This window comes from Lepidochelys kempii, chromosome 4 (genome assembly GCF_965140285.1).
Source record: "Lepidochelys kempii isolate rLepKem1 chromosome 4, rLepKem1.hap1, whole genome shotgun sequence".
In the NCBI taxonomy this organism is placed as follows: Eukaryota; Metazoa; Chordata; order Testudines; family Cheloniidae; genus Lepidochelys; species Lepidochelys kempii.
Genome location: NC_136383.1, coordinates 18,750,742 through 18,772,075, shown reverse-complemented (window position 1 = coordinate 18,772,075; position 21,334 = coordinate 18,750,742). Strand labels below are relative to the sequence as shown.

General features: G+C 38.7%; 1 protein-coding gene across 12 annotated transcripts in view; it reads right to left on the bottom strand.

Moving 5' to 3' along the window:
• The window catches only part of PTPN13 (protein tyrosine phosphatase non-receptor type 13), a 186,549-nt gene that overhangs the window by 105,587 nt on the left and 59,628 nt on the right, over positions 1-21,334 (bottom strand). For all 12 annotated transcript variants that reach the window (XR_012158461.2, XM_073340606.2, XM_073340603.2 and 9 more), the window contains exons 4-6: positions 11,057-11,122; positions 5,972-6,157; positions 2,767-2,860 (exon numbers count right to left, since the gene is read on the bottom strand). Coding sequence is in view for 11 of the 12 variants with exons in the window: in XM_073340606.2 (XP_073196707.2) it covers positions 2,767-2,860; positions 5,972-6,157; positions 11,057-11,122 (346 nt within the window). In the remaining variant the exon portion in view is untranslated. The remainder of the gene's footprint in view (positions 1-2,766; positions 2,861-5,971; positions 6,158-11,056; positions 11,123-21,334) is intronic.

Below are 21,334 nucleotides of genomic sequence, written 5' to 3'. Positions count from 1 at the left end.
AGTTTTTATAGCCAGGGGGAACCTTATCCATATAACACCAGCCTAGCACAGAAGTGGGCTTGGTAGCTGAAATAAACTCTCACAAGTTGATAGCACCATCTGTCCAGAGAAGTATTTCTTGAATAACTATTTCTTGAATTATTATTAATTCAAGAACTATTTCTTGAATTAATCCTTTGAGAGTCAGATTTTGAGGGAGGTGAATGGATTTTGCTCACTCTACAACAGTGACGCTTGGACATTCAAAATGATGTCAAGCATTTATACAGCACCCAAAGCATTCTAAGTGCTTGTCATCTGAACATATGGGAGCCAAAGGATGGTTCCACTTCTTTTGCTTATTCATTTTTTCCTATCTTCTCTTCTCTTTCATTCACTCTTTTTTTCAGAAAGCTTCTTTTCTCTCTTTCTGTGGTGTGGTTTGAGAGGTGGATATTTTGTAATCTTGGGAAGGATGAACAACACTTTAGGTCTTTGCATAATGGAATGGCTCCAGGGAATTATAACGAGACAGTGAGCATTTCATCACCTACGTATAACTGGCTCAAACCTGGTCCATCTGAAAGCTGGCTGGTGGTCTCTATGAAATATACTGGAGGTCTCAACAACCTCTCATCCCACATCCATATCACAAAAATCCCTACAATTGCATTGCTGGTGAAGATCTTACAGAAGGGCAAGGACTGAAAGGACATAGTCACTGAATCACATGGTCACTCCTCCTTCTCAGGTTGAGGTACGTTAAGTGAGGACTATACACTACTTTCTATTTAACCAGGTTCTTATATGAGCCTTATCACCACAGTACCTGCTGCTACCATGATGTACTTGCTCTGTGGATAGAGGACTTTAGTTTCCAGGGCTGTCAGTCCAGCACCCTCCATAAAGCACTACATGCACTTGGTGCGTGTGGAGGTGTAAATAGCACGGGCTCATTAGACAATGCGACATCCCCTGGATAGGGGGACGTAGCACAGAAGAGGAGTACTGACTTGGATCAAGAGATCCCTTACCAACCTGAGGGTGGTGAGCTTGCTCACAGAGAGTGGCTGTGTAACGTCGACTCTTCCACCTCAAGGAAATCCTAATGAACACTCTTCTTCACTCCAGGAGACCGCAAGATAAATCAGCACTAAAAGAATCCTGTTATTTTTGGCATCTTGGAGCATACAACGCAGGTTATGAAGCCAAGTGAGGGCAAAGTGGCCAGCCAAACCTTTAACTCTGCAGAACCTCGGAGCCAGATGCTGCATTTCAGCTGAACTTTCTGAGTAAATATTTTTTTAAAAATTCCCTTCTCAACAAGTTCAGAGGAGCAGGTATCATATGTACCGAGTGATGCAGAGAAAGCAGGGTGAGCGGAAGAATATCCTGTCCTATGTTGTTTTACAAATAAATCACACAGGTTACAGTGGGAAAACACCTGTTAGATTAGCTCATCCTTCCCCTGCAAATACAAGACATAGTCCCTAGAGAGAGGACATGCTAGAAATTAAACAGATACTATTACACACTAGAACTGAGCCAGAAACTCATGAAGATGCTATAACAAGATGGCTTGTTATAGTACCAATCTCTGAAGGTAAGCAGTAAAACCCAAATATAACTATGTTAACAACAAAGCTTAAGACTGTAGACATAAAATTACTTCTGCTAAAGACAGTCTTATAAGTTGTGTGTATATGAACAAAAAGGAACAATCCAAACAAATAGGAAATACACACTCACTTGAGAAGAGATTTTAAGTTAAGGACAATTATATTTCTTGTGGTGGCAGGGAAACAAACAAATGTTGCAAAAAAACTAAGGTACTAAGTACAGTACTATATTATGGCTGTAGAAACCAGTGATAGTAGGGCACGCGCGAGAGTGAGACAGAAGGGATACTGCATCATTAACTGTTCCTAAAGCATACTGCCTATAGAGGACAGCAGGAAAAAAAATCAGCAAAGGAAGGCTCTTAAGAGAAACTTCTTTGGAAGAGCAGCCTACCATTCCCTCTCAGCACCTAGCCCTGAATCTCCAGTCAGTACAGAACAGTTGCAGGGCCATCGTCCAGCCTAGTTTTGCCTTCTTTGTAGTTTCTAGCACTACTGGCGATCCTAGTAGCTATCTTGATGCTTGTAATCCCTTCCAGGCTACTATGTTTTTTAAACAACACAAAAGTAAAATATATAAGAGCTGAACAACAGAGAGTAAAATACTTTTGTACCCTGTTTGGTAGTGGCAGATGGGCAAAGACTGATAGTAACATGTGAAGAGTTGAACACCCTATATACCTTCTGTGCAATGATAAATCTAAGCAATTGTGTCTATTCCCTGTTTGAGAAGTGAGCAGTAACTGCTGGTAGCGAGATACTACATTTGCATGCATGTATTTTTAGGCGAGAATTGACCATTATGATAATTTAGTCTGGACTCCTGTACAATGCAGGAAAAATATGAGTCCTAGTTCAAACCCATAATTTCTGGTTGACCGAGAACATAATTTTTAGAAGACATATAGTCTTGATTTAAAGATTTCAGGTGATGGCGAATTGGCAAATTGTTCCAGTGGTTAATTATTCTTTATCAGATATCTCACTCTAGATACCTGGCACGTGAGTGAGCCCAAGCTCAACACTCAGTTTGATTGCATGTCTTTAAAAATTATGTTCTACACAATTCTTATTCACCTGCTATCAATGGGACAGGCTTTTGGCTGGCTAAGAATCCTAGATTTCTTCCACAAGGCTTTCATCATCTTGACCACCAAGGAGCATTTACCTGTGGGGAGTCCCTTCCCTCTCAGCCTATCCCGAATGGCCTGGCTTCTGTCTGTCTGTAATTTTCTTTCTCCATTGCAGGAAAGCTGATCGACCTGTAAACAGGCAGTAATACAAAGTCAAGTGTTCTGAAAAGACCATGTTAGCATGAAGACTGGATATTTCAGGACAAAAGGCTAGCACATTTAGCAGGACATTGCCTTTCTCAGGCAAATAAACGTTCAACAGAAGTAATATCCAATATTTACATTAGTTTGTCTGTGGAAATTCAGAATTTCTTCATTGAATTGGGATTATCAATTTGGATTTCCCCCAGGGTTATCTTTTAGGAACCCTTCCCTTATTAGTATCACTTTAGTAATATTTGTTCAATACATGTTTGGCATACTTTCCCCCCCCCCAAATAAACAGAAAATAACTCCATAAATCTACAACACAAATATGTTCCATTACAGTAAATTGGAACTAGAAGAATTAAAATAGCTTTAGATATTCCATGATGTGCATTTTCAGGGTTAATTTGCCAAGTTATGGTTTGTACCTACTATTAAATGCAAGCTTATGGATGATATTTTAGGCTGGTACCCACAGTAGCTACGTTGGATGCCCATACAGTAGCTTTAATAATTTCAGAAAAGTGTTTCCTTCAGTGTTTCCATAACTCAAAGAACAAAAAAGGAAATTCCAACTCTTGAGATATTTTATCACAGCTTCCACACTTTTAGAAAAAAGTTAATTCAATACATATATTTATCTGATTCTGGATACTTGCACACAAATAATTCAAAGAATCTCTTTAAATTGCACTGATAATTTTTACCCTAGCCTTTCTGTAAATTAGAAACTAACTAAGGAATTAGCATTGAAGCTTGAGAAAAATCAAGCTACTTTCTATCTAGTACAATTACAATGCACCCCAACTAATATTAAATAGATTCAATCAGTGATCTCCCCGCTCACCCTTTACAAAATATTTTAAAAAGTAAATGCACCCAATGACATTTTAAAATGTTTTACATTTCAATGGATGATTTCCTATACAGTTCAAGAGGAAACATTTACAGTACAACAATGCCTAATCAGGGTCAACAGATATGTACAGGAACACATTTCTAAACTGGATGCTCTATATAATCCTGAGCAAGAGCAGCATAGTTTCCATATATAAATAGTGTATGTACATCATTAAGTTAACGTTTCAAAAGATATGTACAGAAACAAACAGCAACGGGACCTATTTGCGTACACTGGAATGAAACTGGGGAGTGAAGACTAGCCCAATGCATAAAGAAAACAACTGCACCATGAGGTCACCAACATTCTGATGATACCCAGTTCTATTTTCCTTTCTTGCTTAGTGTGAACAGTGTAGTCTCAGATATTCCAATGACTTGGTGAAACAGGGAGACAGATGAAAGATAGCTGGCTAAGACTCTGTTCAGGCAAAACACAGGTGATGTTGATTGGTAGAGGGAAACACAAGAACTAGCAGAATCTCAACAAGCAACACCTCAACTGAAGTTTTTTTTTTTTAACACCCCTCCCACTTATTAAGATGGTGCCCAAACGGGCTTTTGATGGATTCACCTTTGATCCTGGAACTTCCAGATAAGCATTTTCAGCCACTACTATCTTTTCCACCGATGCTGGCCAAGATAAAGGGCTGGTGAAAGTCATTTACATCTTTGTTGCCTCCAGGCTAATGCTACTCTAATGCAGTATTAGCTGGGACTCACTATGAAAGCCACATGGCAATTAAGACTGATACAACACAGATCAACTCACCTGCTAAGGAAGAGACATCATACAAGACCACTCACACTAGTGCTCTGCACTCTACTGGTTCTGCTCTATCTAGGTCACAGTCCAATCCTATTTTAAAAGCTCTGAATTTGCTGGGGCCTGATTGTCTCAATTACTGCCTCTTGCTCTGCATTGTAGAAGAACAGCTACATTGAGTTACCATGGAGGAGCGCAGATACCACATTGATGATCGCTGGAGAGAGACAGATTCAGCTGCCATGCTTAGGCTGACCGAGACCAGAGTATGCCCCACAGCACTCTCTCTGGAGGGCCCGTGGGTATGGAATCAATGACGGCTGGAGATCCAACTGAGCCAGAGTCGTATCTCTTCATGCAGCAATTTACCAACCAGATTAGAAAGGCCCTTACAGCACTGGACTCTCCCATCACAAGAAACAGGATATCAAGCAATGTACTTTTCTGTGATCATACTGGTGGCATGTGTCCAGGGAGCCATTTTTACACCAGTGTAATAACTCATTGAGTTCCAAAGGGTTGAAGCAGTATAATACTGTAGTAACATAGCAGTGAATCAGAACCACAGTATCCAAGATTCTCTAGAAATACTTTGCTTGAGTTGTCTGATTGCCATTAGAGATAATTTATAAATGAAAAATACTGGGAGAAGTACTGTTTGACACCATTAACAGTTAGTAAGTTCCATTTCTATTCAGAGTCCTAAAATTATTTAACCAGCCCATGAATATGTTGTAACATTGTAGCGAAGGGAGAGGTTGCCAGTCAGGAATGGCAACTTTGTGAGATAAGTTAATGTAGTTTCTTTTACATATGAAAATAGCAAGTGCGTGTGTCATAATAATATGAATTCCCTGTCAGTAATAATGGCTGACAGCTGGGTAGAATCTCAGAAGAACTCAGAAGTCTGGTGACAGATTCCCTTATTTCCTTCAATAAACAACTGTCCACAACAGAATTTAAAAAGCATATGCGAAATCCAGTTAGCTAAAACAAGTGTGTTCAACACCTGCCCCATAGCATCTATTCAAATTTTTGTTATAATCACAATTTCCTATTTTTAAAAAAATGTGTCTTCCCATTACTGTGTGGAAGACCCAACACAACGAGAAACTGACCTTATTAGGGAAACTGCAAAAGTGACGATATATAGTGTTGCCAAATGCATAAAGTAAACTAACAAAAATTAGAGAACACAATGTTTTCCGTTAATCTTTCAGTAATTGCTCTTTCTGGTGCTGCTTGTGATAAAAGCAGGTAAAATACATTCAGACAGAAGTGTAATTTTTAGACTGAGCGTCCCTTTAATATAAGTTGGAAAAAATTACAAACAAGAAGCAAGACTGGTTGGAGAGAGACTTTGAACCAATTTCTTCACTATGTTTTTGCAATTCTCAGTTATTGCTCAACTGCTTGTAAACACTTACCCCAGAGAGGCTTCCCAGAACCAGTTTAACCAACTGTTTCACATATGAGAAAGAAGGTGCACAATTACTGTTCCTTATGTGGGCACTGCAGGCATCCAGAACTGTCCGTACAGACACACGGGCATAAATGACATCTTCACACATGCCAAGCAGTATGCTGTTTAGGTGATCCCCAAGCTTGATAGGCTGATTACAAAGGAAAGGAGGAATAAAAAAAAACAAAACACTTAAATATCTATCAAACACATATGCAAATGGCTTGATTTTCTAAAGCTGCAATACTAATTCATTTTGGTACTTCTGAAAATTCCACCCGATATGCTCCATCTCAAACACATCTCATTGGTAGGGAAAGCAGTATGATCTAGTGGTTATCCAGGGGACTGCAATTCAGGATCCTAGATCTAAATGCTGGCTCTGTCACTAGCCTGTTTCATCTTGGACTACTCACACAATCTGTAAACTGAGTATAATAATACTTGTCTACCAAGGACATTAGGGCTAATTAATATTTTTAAAACACAGTCTTGAATAATAGCTATATTCATTGTAAATGCTAACCATAAGGGGCCTGGAGACAGTAGTTGCAGGAACTTGCTGATGAGATCTGACAAGTGTACTAAAAAGGCTTCCATAATCCTTTAGCTAGTCCAAGATTTTACTTCAAATGGATTTGTACTTTCATGTTCCAGAAAGGTGTAGGATTGACTCGCCAAGTCCCTTATGGCTAGCAATTATATTGGAGATGGCATTTATTATCAAGATTATCAAATATTTAAAAATCCTTTCCAGAGTCCAGAAAAGTTTTTAGATATTATTAGAAAAGGGTAAGGACTCAGGGAGCAAAGTAATTGGCTAAATAAGTGAAGCCCTGCAATTATGGGACAACACCCATAGGGTTGGGAACTACTTAGCCTTAATTTCTTCCCATCCAAACAGTCAATCCTATCATATTCTAAGTGGAATAACACTCCAAGCTATGCAGTAGTCAGTGATAACACCACTTTGCAGATACTGTAGACACTTGGCCTTCAGCACTGTGTCTCACTATGCACCCAAGGTGGGCGGTTATCAAAGAAATACATGCCTTGTCGTGTGTTGTTCTTTACTGAGCACATTAAGTTTCACAGGTTTCAGAGTAACAGCCGTGTTAGCCTGTATTCGCAAAAAGAAAAGGAGTACTTGTGGCACCTTAGAGACTAACCAATTTATTTGAGCATAAGCTGTAGCTCACGAAAGCTTATGCTCAAATAAATTGGTTAGTCTCTAAGGTGCCACAAGTACTTCTTTTATTAAGTTTCACAGTATTTCTTTCCATTTATTTTTAAGCTTACTATAAAAATTTGTTCAGCATCAGCCTCATTTAACATACAGCATTGATATAGGCTTTTACCATATACAAACTAATAGGCACTATTGTCTTTCAGTACATTTTTTTTATGGGAACAATTTTTCTCTCTCTCTCGAATCACAGAAATCATTCTTGCATGAAACCTGATACACAGCAAAGAACCTAAAACAACATATCCATCGGCTAAGAACATCAACAAAGATTTATAAATTGTACATCTTACATCTGTGTTACAATGGAAAAGCTTCCAGGATTAAAGACAAATTAAATGGTGAAGATTTAAGTATTTTAACTTTTTATAAAGGTAGATCTTTGAGCTCTACTGGAATGTTAGCTACTAGCACTTACCACATACTTACAGGAGGGGTAAGATAAATTCACCAGATGAAAGTTGCTCTATTCTAGGGTGACAACAGTTGATTCTCTTTTTAAAGTAGCTGAAGTGCTCACAACAGCTATAGCCAATTCCCTCCATGTTTCCATTGTACCTTTCTGTCTTCAGTAGCTTGCAACTTTCTAAAACATTCACCTTTTGGGCTGAAATTATCCATACCTGGTCTCTGCCTCAGGGTGATTCCACCCCCCTCTTTCTCCCATTTCTTCAGATTATGAAGTAGAGCAGGTCAGCTGATTTTGAGAATGAAGGAAAAGGGAAAAGCCCACAGCACTTTCCCCATTACAAAAACATTGTGCAATCTATACTGATGTTACACATACACGAGACAAATTAAGAAGCAGTCTATAGTAGGGGGTATATTATATGCCACAGCCAGAGCTGAGCCAGGGGTTACAGAACTGCTGTGTAGCAACGCACACCCCCTCAGGCATATGGGAGCAGATGATCCATCCTTTTAATGAGCACAGTTTGCTCTCTCCCATATAATCCCTGTTCTGCTGGACGCTGCATATGCAGGAGTAGAGTCACAGTCTTTCCCTTTTATGGAATCTAGTGTCATTACCCACACTAGGACTCTTCAAATCCTGACCATCAAACATATAAAGGACCGGGGATTGGGCGTAGTCCCAGAAGTGGAGCCCAAAAGAGCGGGGAGATCTTTGTATCCTCTTCCCCAAACTTGTACACCCACATAGGGTCAGCCACAATCTGGCCCTTACCTTTAGCTACAGAACGTACAAAATGAAGGAAAGAATCGCAAGCCGCTCAGAGCAGGGATGGTTTTTTTGTCCTATGTTTGTACAATGTCTAGCACAATGGGGTCATGGTCCATGGGCTATAGGGCACGACCGTAATACAAATAATAAATAATAATAATTGGTCTTTGGTCTCATGGTTAAGGCACAGGATTGGGAATCAATTCCAGGTCTGCCACAAACTAGCATGATGACATTGGGCAAGTTACAGTCTCTCTCTGTGTCTCAGTTTGCCCTAGGTAAAATGGGGTTCATAATACTCCCACATTTTTGTCAGTCTTGTCTTTTTAAAGTGTTAATTCTTCGGAATGGGGACTGTCTCTTATTATGGAACTCACCTACTACAATGCAGCCATGATCTCTGTTGGCATCTCAAGGTGCTATAGTTATATAAATAATATTGAAGGAATATATTTTTCTAAAAATATCCTAGTAGTTACAGAATATATCAATACTATCATGAAAGAGATGACACTTTGTAAACGCCAGAAGCATGTGCTTTGAATGAAGAAGTCAATGACAATCTGTAACCACCCAAAGAGTCCGTTAGCACAGCATAATGAACTTCTGGATGAAACTCTTCAGAGCATGCTTTGTTTTTCCATTCTAACCAAATGATCCCTGCATGCAACTAGATAACTCTTTGGTTTTGGGAGGAAATAATGGTTTTTAAAATGGTAGGTTTTCTTTTTTAGGTTATAATATCACCAAAGCCACAATATAGTTACAGTAATGAAAGCATTCATTATAAATCCCTATGTTCAATAGCTAGTTTTTCCCAAAAATTCAGCTATTAGGGCTGAAATACGTCAGTGCTTGAATCCTAATCAAAGGAGTAACTGCCCTCACTGCCTTTGAAAATCTTTCCCTTTATTTCTCAGCCATAACACTGTATCAACAGCTTTCTCCATTTAATTAGTAGTAATAATAATACATCTTTTAGCAGCTGAGTAAGTTTTGTGCTGAAACCTGTTTTTTCACCCACATCTGAGCAGGAGTCAGGCCGAACATATAATATCTGCATATCCCTACCTCATCACTGAATCTACTTTCTGGATACAGACTCCTAATTTTTCAGTCTCCTCCAACCACTTCAGCTATTGACTTAAAGTGTAGTTGTTGTGTGGGTTTTTTTTGTTTGTTTTATTTTTTGTTTCCTAAGATGAAAGAGCTCTGGAAGAAGATGAGTCAAATGCTAAAGAGTAAATCCTCCCAAACCTGACTGAAGGAGTTCTGACAGGTGCACATACTGTATACGAGATAATCAAATTGAGCAATGAGGTTAAGCTCTAACCAGGCCATAACTGTGTCTGAAGATGCTGGCAAGTCAACAGCAAAGAAGTCTACTCCCTATTCTCAACAAGTACTCTCCCTTCAGAGGCAGTCATGTAATGAATTCACCCAAACATGCCTACCTTAGGCTCACAGAAATTATATTCGGGCCAAATGGAGCACAGTGGTTAGTATCTTTTTAAGTAAATCACAAATACTTTTTTACTATACAGCATTAAAGAAATTTCAATATGACAAACAAAAAGCAACCCATTTTAGAATCCTTAATAAAACAGAAATACGATTTTTCTTCTGATAGATTCACAGCATGATATACAAGCAAGTTGTTTTTTATAAGACTTAAACAGCTGTGGTTCATTGGGAGACATAAGGGCAAAGTTGACTTCACATAACTTCAAAGTGGAAGACAATGCCAGTGCTTTCTCTGCTTCAAACCAACACTATGGTACCCCTAATCAAGAAAAATAAAGAAGCAAACAACCAGAATAGAAACAGTGAAGAGTATTAATTAGAGAAGAACAGTAGTTTTGTCTTATAATGGACAAAGCAAGCTGCTTCACTACAATCAAAGCTCTGTGGATTCTGTGGTAAAAAAAGTCTTTAATTCTACAGCAAAACCCCCTGCTCTCAGCGGCGTTATGGTTAAGAGTGAATTCAGTGACAAATTCTGCAGCTGCAGGATCACAGAATACATCAACAGTCTTTCTCTTGTCTGTTGCAGTAAGACTCTGGTAAGCTCACCTTTAAGTACCCATAACTTGGAAGTCCACAGTTCAGCCACCAAGCCTCAGTATTCAAGAGGAAACTACTTCAGGTAATAACATTTTACCTCTAACCCTACATATTTAGGCCTGATCCTGGGAAGACTGAGAACCTGGAACCCCCCGTGACTGCGAAATGACTGCAATGGGAGTTGCAAGTTCTCGTACCTCTTGGGTTCATGCCCCAAAAGGCTTAATTCTGCAGCTCTTACTCATTAGAGTAGTCCCATTATATGTATGGAACTACTCACATGAGTGAGGGCTTGAGGAACAAGCCCTAAATTCTGCTCCTTGGGACATCTTTCCCCTCTCACAAGCACCTTGTAATTATGTAAATTACAAAAACCCAAACTATGTAAAAACTCCTGCTTTTCACTTAGTCTCACCAGTCCCACCAGCATCCCAAGGGTTTACCTTGCCCTGTTACTCTGTTTTTTTTAGAAACGTGGAGGAGGTTATCAAACAAACCCCATTTTAAAATTTTAAAATGGTGAGATTTTATAAAAGAAGTCTTAAAAAAATACTTACTTGGCTTTGAGGGACTTCATGGTCAGCTCCCCAATAAAGGGTCATACCAAGAGAATAAACATGAATCTGTAATACAACACAAACAATCTGTAAACTTAAAGAAGGGACAGTTCTGGAAATTAGACAGTATATCCTTCAAGTATTAAGTGGGTGTTATGAACTTGACATTCTGAAACAGGGTGGTCCTTTCCCCCGCCCAAATTAGGTGCATTATTGCACATTTACATTTTTGACAACTAAGCTCAGCCATGGACTCAATTAGCCTCCTTGCCTTGGAGAACTTCTGAACTGTCCTTTGCCCTGGTCATTACAGTCAGAGCAGCAAATCCCACTATGGGAAAAGACTTGCAAAAATCTTATTAATGCTCCTCTAACTTTTTCATTTAGTTTTTACTCTTCATTTAAGATTAAGCCCCAGTATACATAGATAAGATTATGACACTTGATGGTGATGAACACATTCTGAAATGCAGCAGGGCATTCCAATCCTGCAAGCCTTAAAAGGCGCATAGTTCTGAAGGTGGTGAAACACTTAGGATCACAAACACTGGCTTTTGGGTTGTCAACGGACTTTCACCTATGTACACAACATATGAGGTTGTCATCTTAAAATGTCAATCATTGTAAGCTCCTCAGAGCAGGAAATGTGTTTTCCTACATATTTGTACATGTCCCAGCACAACAGATCATCCTAATGTGGGCCACTGGCCTTGCTGTAATACAAATAAATAACAATAGAAAAAAGTAGTGAATAGTAATGAATCTGCACTGTTTGTATATATAATGTGGTAATGACACTCTTTGTACTGGACAAATCAACTATTGTACAGTAAACATGTGTTAGTAACAACTGTATAATTTAAAGCAAGAGGTGCATTACATAATTTTAGCAAGATAAACATATATTTAAATCAATTCTAGGACAAAGTTATGTATTTGTTCAGCACTGACCAGACACTTGACTTGGTAAAAGGCACAGATATTAAGACAATCTCTGCCCTGGAGAGTTTATAATCTACCAGAGACAATATTTAGAGAGATCTACAATCTACACAGAAGATGCTGTGGGAGACAAAGGAGAGAGCTACCATAGTTAATATTTATTATTGCTCTAGTTTTTATGAAACAATAATATGGTAAAAAGAAAAGGAGTACTTGTGGCACCTTAGAGACTAACCAATTTATTTGAGCATGAGCTTTCGTGAGCTACAGCTCACTTCATCAAATGGCAGCCCCACCAAGGGGCAAACTCCTGAGGTAGGCTGTGGCACAAGTGTGCCCTCTCAGGTAACCCAAGAACTCCACTTCAGGCCCCCTTGCTTCAATAATGCCCTTCTGTGGGGCCAGTTTATTATCAAAACCATAGTACAGTTCAGTTCATAACAAAAGTCCTCCACAGAGTCCATCTATCATCCCAGTGCATATTATCCTCAAAACCCCATGACGTAACATTCCACAAGCCAGCATCTTCTGCCACACTCGAGGCTCCTCACCAATCTCACCTGTCCCTCTGTCAAGATGGCCACCCCAACACTTCCAACTGGAGTGTGAGCCCACTCTTCTCAGTGGTAACTCTGCACAAGCTCTCTGCTGGGAAATGATCTTCACCAGGGAAGCATCTCTCCCTCTCCCTGTTCCCTTAGGTCCAGCACTCTGGCCCTGAATATGTCAGTGGGCAGATTCCTCTGATGCTCTCCAGCCTTCAGAGTTCTCTGGCCCTTGGCTACATCTCCAGCTTAGAAGTAAGCAGGAGACTCCCGCTGCTGCTGTCTGGCCCTGGCTCTTTGGCTTTGGGATGTCAGCCAGCAAACCCTTCTTTGCTGCTCTATTGCCTTCCGTCTTTCCCCAGAAACCACCTACAGCTTCCTTCCAGGACCCTCCATAATCCCCTGGTAGCTCTCACCTGCCTCTTTCCTGAGGAACTCACCAGGTCCCTCTGTCTCCCAGGGGTCTCTGCCCCTCAGATTCTCTCTATCCTTTATTGCCTCAGGTGTTGCCCTGCCCTCTTAACTGGCCAGAGTGGGAGCACTTGCTCTGGCACAGGGAAGCTGGAACTACTTCATGTACAGGGCGAGCCAGCCACCCTCTGATATATATAGTTGTATTTACAAATTTACACAATAAATATGGACATTGCTATTAAAAAGGCTTTTTGAATTGCAAAATCAACATTAAAGTGCAGAATATACACAAAGCTCTTGCTTCACCTAAATAAAGTATTATGCCAAGTGGCTTGTGACCTGAATAGTAAGTGAGAGTGAAAATGGCAGCCTCCTTCATTGCATTGCCAAGTATCAGTCCTGTATATAAATTCTAAACAACAACAAAAAATTAAAGAGTGCTTCAGCAGACTTTTTCAAATATCTCGTAAGTGCTCTTATGTATGGTTTTCAGCCATCCTAAATTTAAGAAGTGCAATATATTTTGTGCTAAAGAAAAGCAGAGGTAAATATTCAATGCTATGTTTCAGACATGTGAACCAATGGTCCCATTGTTAACAAAACCACCTACATATTCATGCTGCCATTGATGTCAGTCAAAAATAATTAGTAGCCTATTGTCAGCTAGATAGGACTTAGAAACAGATAAATATGGTGTGCATTTTAATTTAAAACAATCACCTTTTTTCCTTTGCATTTCATCAAATTCTCAGTTCTTTTCCTGAAAATTTTCAGTGCGTGTATTAATTTTTAAAAATTGATAATCTCAAATTTCCAATTTGTGGTTTAAAAAAATCATACATATGAAATATTTTCAGTTTTCCACTACAAAATAGGTGCAATATTCTCCTTTCATTTAATCCCTCCACGTCAAGGCATGGTAATGTCAGCAGTTTAGGAGCAACATATTCCCCATTCGGTGCTCTATTTATTTTTATTATCTATTTTCCACATAACATTTGAAAATAGAGGCATCCAGAAGAGCACTTGAGTCCTAAGCTTCCACCGGTTATTACAAAGAGGTCTGTCTCCCAACACACACAGCGTATGAGTCATGCAGAGGGCTGCACTGATATGAGATTGTGATAGAATTAATACAGCTGACATATGGTTATATTCACCATGAGAGTTCAGTTCAACAAGCTGATGAATCGTAAAGCTTACGCCTGAGGTATATGTGGGAGGAGGGATTATGCTAATACAAAATATTTTTCTTGGAATTTTTCTGTAAATTACTTTATATATTATAAACAAAGCTGGAGTACATGCCATGGAGGGATTTGTGGTAATGCTGTGCCTAAGAAGACAATGGGCCATTTTTTCCTAATGTGACATCCATACAAACTTTTCTGAGTTCAAGATCTCATGGATTTCACTGGTGTTGTAGGATGCAACTGAGGGTGCAATTTGGCTTGATACCCATTAGATAACAGGCCCAATCCTGAAACCATGTTCTATCAACTGCAGACTTAAATATTTTTTTTCCCTTTTAATTGATAATGACGAATGGAACGACATCAAGTAGCAAGCAGTTGCAGTATCAGGGCCATAGCTTAATCTGGGAGAACTGGAATATTCAGTCCCCCAAAGTCTTAGCTTGGTTGTAGCAGGGACCTTTGTAGAGGTGAATGCCAATAATAAGAATGAACTCAGCTCAACTTCTTTCACATTGTTAAAAAGACAAAGTTATACATGTTCCAGAGTAGCAGCCATGTTAGTCTGTATCCGCAAAAAGAAAAGGAGTACTTGTGGCACCTTAGAGACTAAAATTTATTTGAGCATAAGCTTTCGTGAGCTACAGCTCACTTAATCGGTTATACATAGTATACATCACTTTGGAAAGGACATATTTAATTGTTTCAGAAAACATGCTCATGGTATTGAAAAGTGTTAAAGTATTTTACACAGAAAAACACACAATGACCGAGTAACCCATCTAGTTTTTGAGAGGTCAGGAGGAGATTAATTTCAGTCAGTAAAAAAAAAAAAAAAAGTGAAATTTACTCAGAAACTGATTGCTTCTCCAAGGAGCTAAAAAAACTAACCCAAATGAATTGGCATTCATCATGACTTGCATCTTCAATGTATGTTCCACCAGGTTATTTGGAAAGGGAATCCGATGGTATTTAAACATGTACCTTCAGCTGAAGCTGACATTTTTTTTTGATATGGTGGTTGTGAATGCTCAGCGGAAAAATTAAAGACTTATTTGCAAACTGGCTTCCAACTGCACATGGTTTTGGACCACAAACCAAACTAAGATGGCTACCCTCACGACATAGGGTTTTGGGTTTTTTGGTTAGGTTTTTTTTGTAATTTATTGCTATTTTTTACCTTTAACCCTATATCTGAAATTTGGATTATAAGGGAATTGTTAGAAGTCACTGTTTGACCGCTTCAACCATAAAAATAAGCTTTATTCCTAAATACAGATCCCTCAATTGCAGGTACTACATATTTAGCAATGTTTCACACATGCATCAGAACCTCTTTTCACTGAGGAAAGAAATGATGGCCACAGAACTAAGTTTTCCTTGTTTTGTGGAAAGATTGCTATGGGCTTTACCTTCCAATTGGACAGTCAAAGTCAGGTATCAGGGACTCTCAGTTTAATGAATGTGCTAGTCATTGACTTAGTCATCGACTTAGTCATCTACAAGTAAATGAACTCTCCAAATACTGAGCTGGTACTTCTCATATTCAGCTTATTACCAAGACCTTCTACTGAAAGATTAGAGAGCATTGCCAATTTGTGCCACAGACACACCATAGTTATGCATGAAAAGGAAACTAGACCATTGCAATACCATCAACGTTAAACAAATAAATACATACATAAATAAATCTGGCAACAGAGAATGGAGAGAAGAAAAAAATATACTTACGAAAACCAGGTAGTATAGGTATAAAATAGTTAACTGATAACACCAGTTTTTCTTTAAATCTCTACTACAGAACAACCTTATTAATTCTAGGTTAGCTAATATACAAACTGAACACTATTCCCAAAACATCTGAGAGTCTCATGCCTTTTCCCAGCAAAGCTTTTATTACAGAGCATTGTAAAGAGGTTCCTATACTAAGACCATTATTTTTACAAAATTTACTGCATCTCTACTACACAGTGAAGAACTATTTTTCAAAATAAGTGAACAAAGCACATTGTGGTGTGGGTGCTCCATTGTATGCTTAATTTGGGATCAGTTTGCATGAATTGCTGAGGTTCTTCTGAATGTAGTATTTCACAAACTATTACAACAGCGCTATACAATATAAACAAAATTGCATAAGCTACATACATATGAAGCAACCTTTTACATATAAAAATGCTTGTGATGAATAAAATGAATTGCACTTACTCATATTTGTTACAATTTGAGTTTAAAAACATAGTTATATTACTTTCATGTTGGTATTTTACATTTCTTCATATCATTATTATATACTATTCTCTAACTGTTCATTATGGTTTGACAGACTAATGTCATGCCAAATATTTTTTGGGGAAAAAAAAATCTCATACCAAGGCTAGGCTGTTTATTTGATCATCATGGTTGAGGCTTGTGCATTGTTATCTCAAACTCCATTCATATGCGATAATGTCAAGTACATTAAAACTAGATAATGCATCTATTTTAAAAGTGCTGATAATAAGAAGATCAAGAATGAAGCTAAGCATGCGTTCTTATATACATGTGTATTATGTATACACACTGTACTATTTAAGACAAATTATATCAAGGTAAAGTTGAAATATGAACTTCAATAAGAATTGCAAGTACTCTGCACCTCCAAAAAATTAAGATACTTATTTAAATGCTTCTTGGTAATCCTGATTTTTGGCTTTTATGATTTATATTAAAATATTTTGAACAGTTTTCACAAGAAATAAGTAGCACTAAATTCATATCACAAATTTATTATTTGTGGAATGATTTGCAACTGTATATTTCAAATAAGCCTACAATTACAAAGTCAACTTTTTTGTTCAATTTAACAAGAGACTTCGAATCAGTAGGGCATTCACTGTCTGACTAGCACTTTGGATGATATTTATTGTTGAATACATAATTTCTTTGGTTTAGAAGAAATGAAGTCATGACCCAAATACTAATGCAACCCTGTCATTGTGTTTTAAGAGGTCATTACAAACAGGAATTTGTTTTGGTTTCAGTAAAATTCTGACATGAACCAATTTCAGAACAAGAACTGAAAATAAATCAAAGATTTCCACTCAGAAACTAGTTTGGTAAACTGCAGTGAAATACACTGAATGAAGATTGAAGCTTAAAATTGAAAACCAGATGAAATTAGCATGTATACAACATCATTTAAGAAATGAAAAGTAAATAAATCACAGAAACTAACCATGACACCACTCAAAACTTAGCTTAATACAGATGGAAGGGAAGATGACACTGGGGTTATGGGCAAGATGCACAGGAAAGATATTGTAACCATAAACATTTTAAAGAAATGGTACACACCAATCATGAGGCAATATTACTGTGTCTTAAACAACATTTAACACAGATTATTAGAAATGGGACAAATTATCTTTCATTACAGAAGGGTTTGACTTCTATCCATTTTATGCCAGAAGAGCAATGTATTTGATTTTGATTGACATATTTTCCCCGCAGAATCAGCAATTTGCCTCCATATCCTTTTCATTAGATTGCTTTGTCAACCATCCCTTGCAATGGATCAGAATATTACCCCAAAGAAACATTCTTCTTCAGCTAAATCTACACTATATTATGATTTGCATTACAGCAGCAACCAGAGGCCCGAGTCAGGATTAGAGCTGCATTGTACAGTTGACAAATATTAGCTGGTTGAAATGTCTGAGGCAATGTGAAAGAAGGAAAAAATTGGGATTGAGAGAAGGAGATAAAGAGAGACATTCGAGAAGGATTTTGGAATAAATACAGGGGATGAAGGGCAGATGCAGACAAAGATGCAGGCAGGGTCACCATTAGCAAAAGAAATTTCACTTAACTCTGAAGGACAATACACATATAGAAACAGAAATATTTCTGAAGGAATGCTATCCAACACAGACTGACTTTTCCTTCAAAAATGTCTGCCTCATAAAGCCTTAATCTACACAATAAGCTACATTTGAATGATTTCTGTACAGTTCAGAGTTCAGTAACCTAAAACAATAAACTTGTACTTGGAGCCTATCTGCTCACTGTGATATATGCATGTTTATCACACGCTTTTTCTCCTATTACATTCTAAACTTTATACACTCTTTAAAAATTCACTCTATTCAACCTGCTGCACTTTTAAATTAAAATAAGACAACATAACTGCAAGACAATATTCCTGATACCTTTTGGTGCCAGAAGCTGCAGATAAATTAAATTATATGGCCTAATTCTGGCAGACACTAAAAATGATGTAAATAGCACAGTCCCCCCACAAAACCAGGTAAAAAAGTACTGTTAATATACACCTTTAACAGCTGTTAAAAAGCCCCATGCATGCACATCTGCCATGTAGTAGGAAGGAATTAATTGAACTGAAACTGCACGAACCACAGCTTGGCCAGGCAAGTTTCATATACACACATTTATGGTAAACAAACATATGGATCAGGCTCCTAATGTTATGGATGTACCTTGTTAAACTCATACATAGGGCCCTACTAAATTCATGGTCCATTTTGGTCAATTTCATGGCCATGGGATTTAAAAAATCATTGAAATTTCAGTTTTCAATCGGTAAAATAATGAAATTACAGTGTTGTAATTGTAGGGGTCCTGACCCAAAAACAAGTTTTCCTTAAATCTCTACTACACAACAACCTTATTAATTCTAGGTTAGCTAATATACAAACTGAACAGTATTCCCAAAACATCTGAGAGTCTCATGCCTTTTCCCAGCAAAGCTTTTATTACAGAGCAATAAAAAAATATTTTTTGCAAGGTTATTGTGTGTGTGTGTGGGGTTGTGGTACTTCTACCCTTACTTTTGCGCTGCTGCGGGGGGGCGGTGCTGCCTTCAGAGCTGAACAGCTGGACAGCGGCGGCTGCTGGCCGGGATCCCCGCTCTGAAGGCAGAGCCACCGCTAGCAGCAGCGCAGAAGTAAGGATGGCCTGGTATGTTATTGCCACCCTTACTTCTGCGGTGCTACCTGCAGAGCTGGGCCCTCAGTCAGCAGCCACCACTCTCCGGCCGCCCAGCTCTGAAGGCAGGGCAGAAGTAAGAGTGGCATGATATGGTATTGCCATCCTTACTTCTGCGCTGCTGCTGGCAAGGTGCTGTCTTCAGAGCTGGGCGCCTGGCCAACATCCGCAGCTCTTCAGCCAGCTCTGAAGGCAGCGCAAAAGTAAAGATGGCAATACCGCAACGCACCTAAAAATAACCTTGTGACTCCCCTGAAACTTCCTTTTGGGTCAAGACCTCCAATTTGAGAAATGCTGGTCTACCCCTTGAAATCTGTATAGGGTAAATGCACACAAAAGACCAGATCTCAAGGGCTGTGATGCGTTTTTCATGGCCATGAATTTTGTAGGGCCCTACTCATACACAACTCTTTTGTTGGCGGCCCAGCAGAATGGCCTCTTCTCAAGTTGACTGGGGAACAAGAACCGAGGAACCCAATTTTCTTCAAATTCTGTTGCATCGTTTCAGTTTGATACAGTGGTGGTTCGGTTTTGGGGGTTTTTTTCCTGCCACATGTGTATGTGCAAAGTTAGCTAGAATTCAACCCAAAATTAGATGTATTCAACTCCAGTAAAAAACTTCAACACAACACTAAAACCAAATACCACAAGCTAAAAGGATATAAACCAAGTTAAATCAACTGTATGAGTAATCTCCTTATGCAAACCAAGGCATATATATGTCAACATGCAAAAATTTCCCAAGAAAATATGAATTCAGGCGCTTGCAGAGGTAAAGGGTCACAACTGTACTACCACCACTTTCCAGAAAATTATGTTATCAGATGTCATATAATAGCTAAATGTACATTTTCATAAGCTAGAGCCACAATCTGAGAGAATTAATCACAGCGGCATGTGGGGACAAAGGCCATAATTTGGTCATCAACAATGAATGAGTTCAAGTGCAAGAGAAACATGCCACATCAGTTCCCATCAGTTTTAACTTCTTTCTATGCAACAAGGAAACACAGGGCCTCTGGTTTGCAACATAGAGTGTTCTTCTTCTATTTTTAAAAAGAAAACAAACAAACGCCATCAAGTAAATGACAGGTTTCAGAGTAGCAGCCGTGTTAGTCTGTATTCGCAAAAAGAAAAGGAGGACTTGTGGCACCTTAGAGACTAACCAATTTATTTGAGCATAAGCTCACGAAAGCTCATGCTCAAATAAATTGGTTAGTCTCTAAGGTGCCACAAGTACTCCTTTTCTTTTCATCAAGTAAATGTAGTGTTAAATTAAGAATGCACCCATCTTTGAAGTAAAAGATTTCACCTACACACAGTTTAGCTGCTTAAGGAATTTACTGATTATTTCCCTGGTGCTTTTGATAAGAGAGTTCTTAAGCCAAATTCAGAGCTAGTACAAAGTGGCACAGCTCCACTGACTTCAACTGCACCCGCTCATTCAAGTTATAAATTTTAGTAAAGATTTCTAACTACAAGGTGCTTCACAGTACCACTATCACAAAGTCTGGAATTATCCCTCTTATCTGTGAGTTCCAGATGCTGCAGTCCCTATTCTGGCAAAACTTCCACTGACTTCAGTTCTACCATTACTTGTGTAAGGCACTTCTGTCTCTTGGCCCTGAACAGTTAACACACTAATCTACCACAAGGTATATATACCTGTCTTACAATAGATAGCCTTGACTGTGTCGCAAGGCAAGAGGCCTGAAGCCAAATGCTTTCAACCACTGAAGAAACATATACAGACCAAAATACATTTCTTGGAGGGCATCCTTTAGACTGGATATTCAATTGATACGGTTCTAGAGAAAACTGACAATTTAAAAAGTTTTCAGAAAAAAATATATCAAAGTGTAGCTAGTCCTTGCCCATGTAATAGCAATAGTTCTAGTACCAATCTCCTTCAGAACAAAGCCACACAAACTGCTCCTCCAGGAGGAGTCCTGCCAAGCCATATAACAGCTTCCAAACACACAGCTATTTTGGCTGTAGTCCTGTCCCATGGAGGCCGCTGGTCTGAGAGGTTTAGCACCCCGTCTACCTGTGACGGGCTCCACTAAGGAAAGTGATCCACCTGGAGACTAACTGACTAAGTAGCTGGGCGGCAGTTAATTAGGTGAACATCACCCAGTCTAATAAAGGCTTCCGAGGGCTCAGTCAGGAAGCCTCAAAACAGAAAGAGGAAGTTCCCAGAG